Source organism: Aplysia californica, unplaced genomic scaffold, assembly GCF_000002075.1.
Source record: "Aplysia californica isolate F4 #8 unplaced genomic scaffold, AplCal3.0 scaffold00449, whole genome shotgun sequence".
Classification (NCBI taxonomy): Eukaryota; Metazoa; Mollusca; class Gastropoda; order Aplysiida; family Aplysiidae; genus Aplysia; species Aplysia californica.
This window is the reverse complement of record NW_004797719.1, coordinates 48,516-49,833: the sequence shown is the minus strand read 5'-3', so window position 1 is coordinate 49,833 and position 1,318 is coordinate 48,516. Positions and strand designations below refer to the sequence as shown.

Here is a 1,318-nt window from a genome sequence, read left to right as displayed (position 1 = left end):
TTCTCCACCACATAATACTCTCATTCCTTTTTTTTCTTTAAATGATGTACACTTATTCCACTTACGACAACAGTGAATGCTAACAATGGTTTTCTTTCCTCTCTACCTCCGCAGACCAGAAGCTGTTCCATGAGATATTGTCCCGCACAAACTTCTTCGTGGAAAACCCGGATGTAAGTTTTTTGAAACAATGGGTGAAAGGAGAAAGGGCATGTGAAAATCAAGGCCCTAAGATCAAAAACGGTTTGCCAAGTAGTTTAGTTAAGAGAGATCAAATCTTTAATAACTTTGATTCATTCAAATTTCAGCTGAAGTCGCTTCTGTTTTTAAATTGATAAAATAAATATTCAAAGAGATTTTGTTTTGGTAGGAACGCAACGTTTAATGTTTCTGTTGTACGTTGTATTGTTTTGTAAAGCGCTCAGAGCCTGTGTACTTTAATCGTGGTTGGGGCGTTATATAAAATAGATGTCATTTATAATGATAATAATAATAATTATTATTATCGTTATCATTATTATTATTATTATCATTATTAGTATCATCATTATTATTATTATTATTAACTTTATATAGTATAATTATTATGTAAGGTATAACTGTTGCGTGTCTGTCCAGAGACTTGAAGCATAATGTTGTTTTGTTACAGTGCCGTGGCGTTCACTGCCTATAATGCCATGTCAGAGTTTCTAAAAAAATCATTTTGACAGACAGCTATGCAAAGCGTACGGATCGGATTAACGAGTAAATTTTGTCTTTGGAAAGTGGTGGCACAGAGTTGCCCACGTCGTATGGATACGATAGTAAAACACGACGTACGGATAGGGTTAAGGAGTACAGGTCTATGAGACTGCCGCATACGTACATTGTGACTAGAACGGTTTCTGGTGACAGTTTTTATCCGTGGCCAAAGTGGCTGGCTTATGCCTTCTTGTCAAACCGAGCCGTGAAGGCTGAGGAGAGGCCCTGTCACTTTCTCTGGGGGACCTGTCACCGACAAACGTTTAAACAAACATCACAATAACTGTCTGCTCAACAGGCTGCTGACGTCACACAGACATCTCCCCCCCCCCCTGCTGTTGGATTGTGGGTGAAACGAAATGGCGAAATTGTGTTGGATAACGCCACTTTCAACACTGTTAGCTTAATTACGAAGTGGGACCTCTGAATGTATTGTCCATGTAGGAGGAGATCCTTAACAGCTTTGATTAACACCCCTTACACCCACATAATTACAGGGGGCTCTCGTGGCCTAGAGGTTAAGGTGTTGGCCTCTCATTCAAAGGTCCCGGATTCGAATCCGGGTAGCGACCGAAAC

The 1,318-nt window shown here is 39.9% G+C and overlaps 1 protein-coding gene across 1 annotated transcript in view; it reads left to right on the top strand.

The window, feature by feature from the left end:
* Nucleotides 1-1,318, top strand: part of LOC101845260 (putative methyltransferase NSUN7) — a gene marked incomplete in the record, with an annotated part of 81,153 nt that overhangs the window by 58,749 nt on the left and 21,086 nt on the right. Inside the window, 1 exon segment of the mRNA XM_035971503.1 lies at nt 115-173. Coding sequence (XP_035827396.1) covers nt 115-173 — 59 coding nt within the window.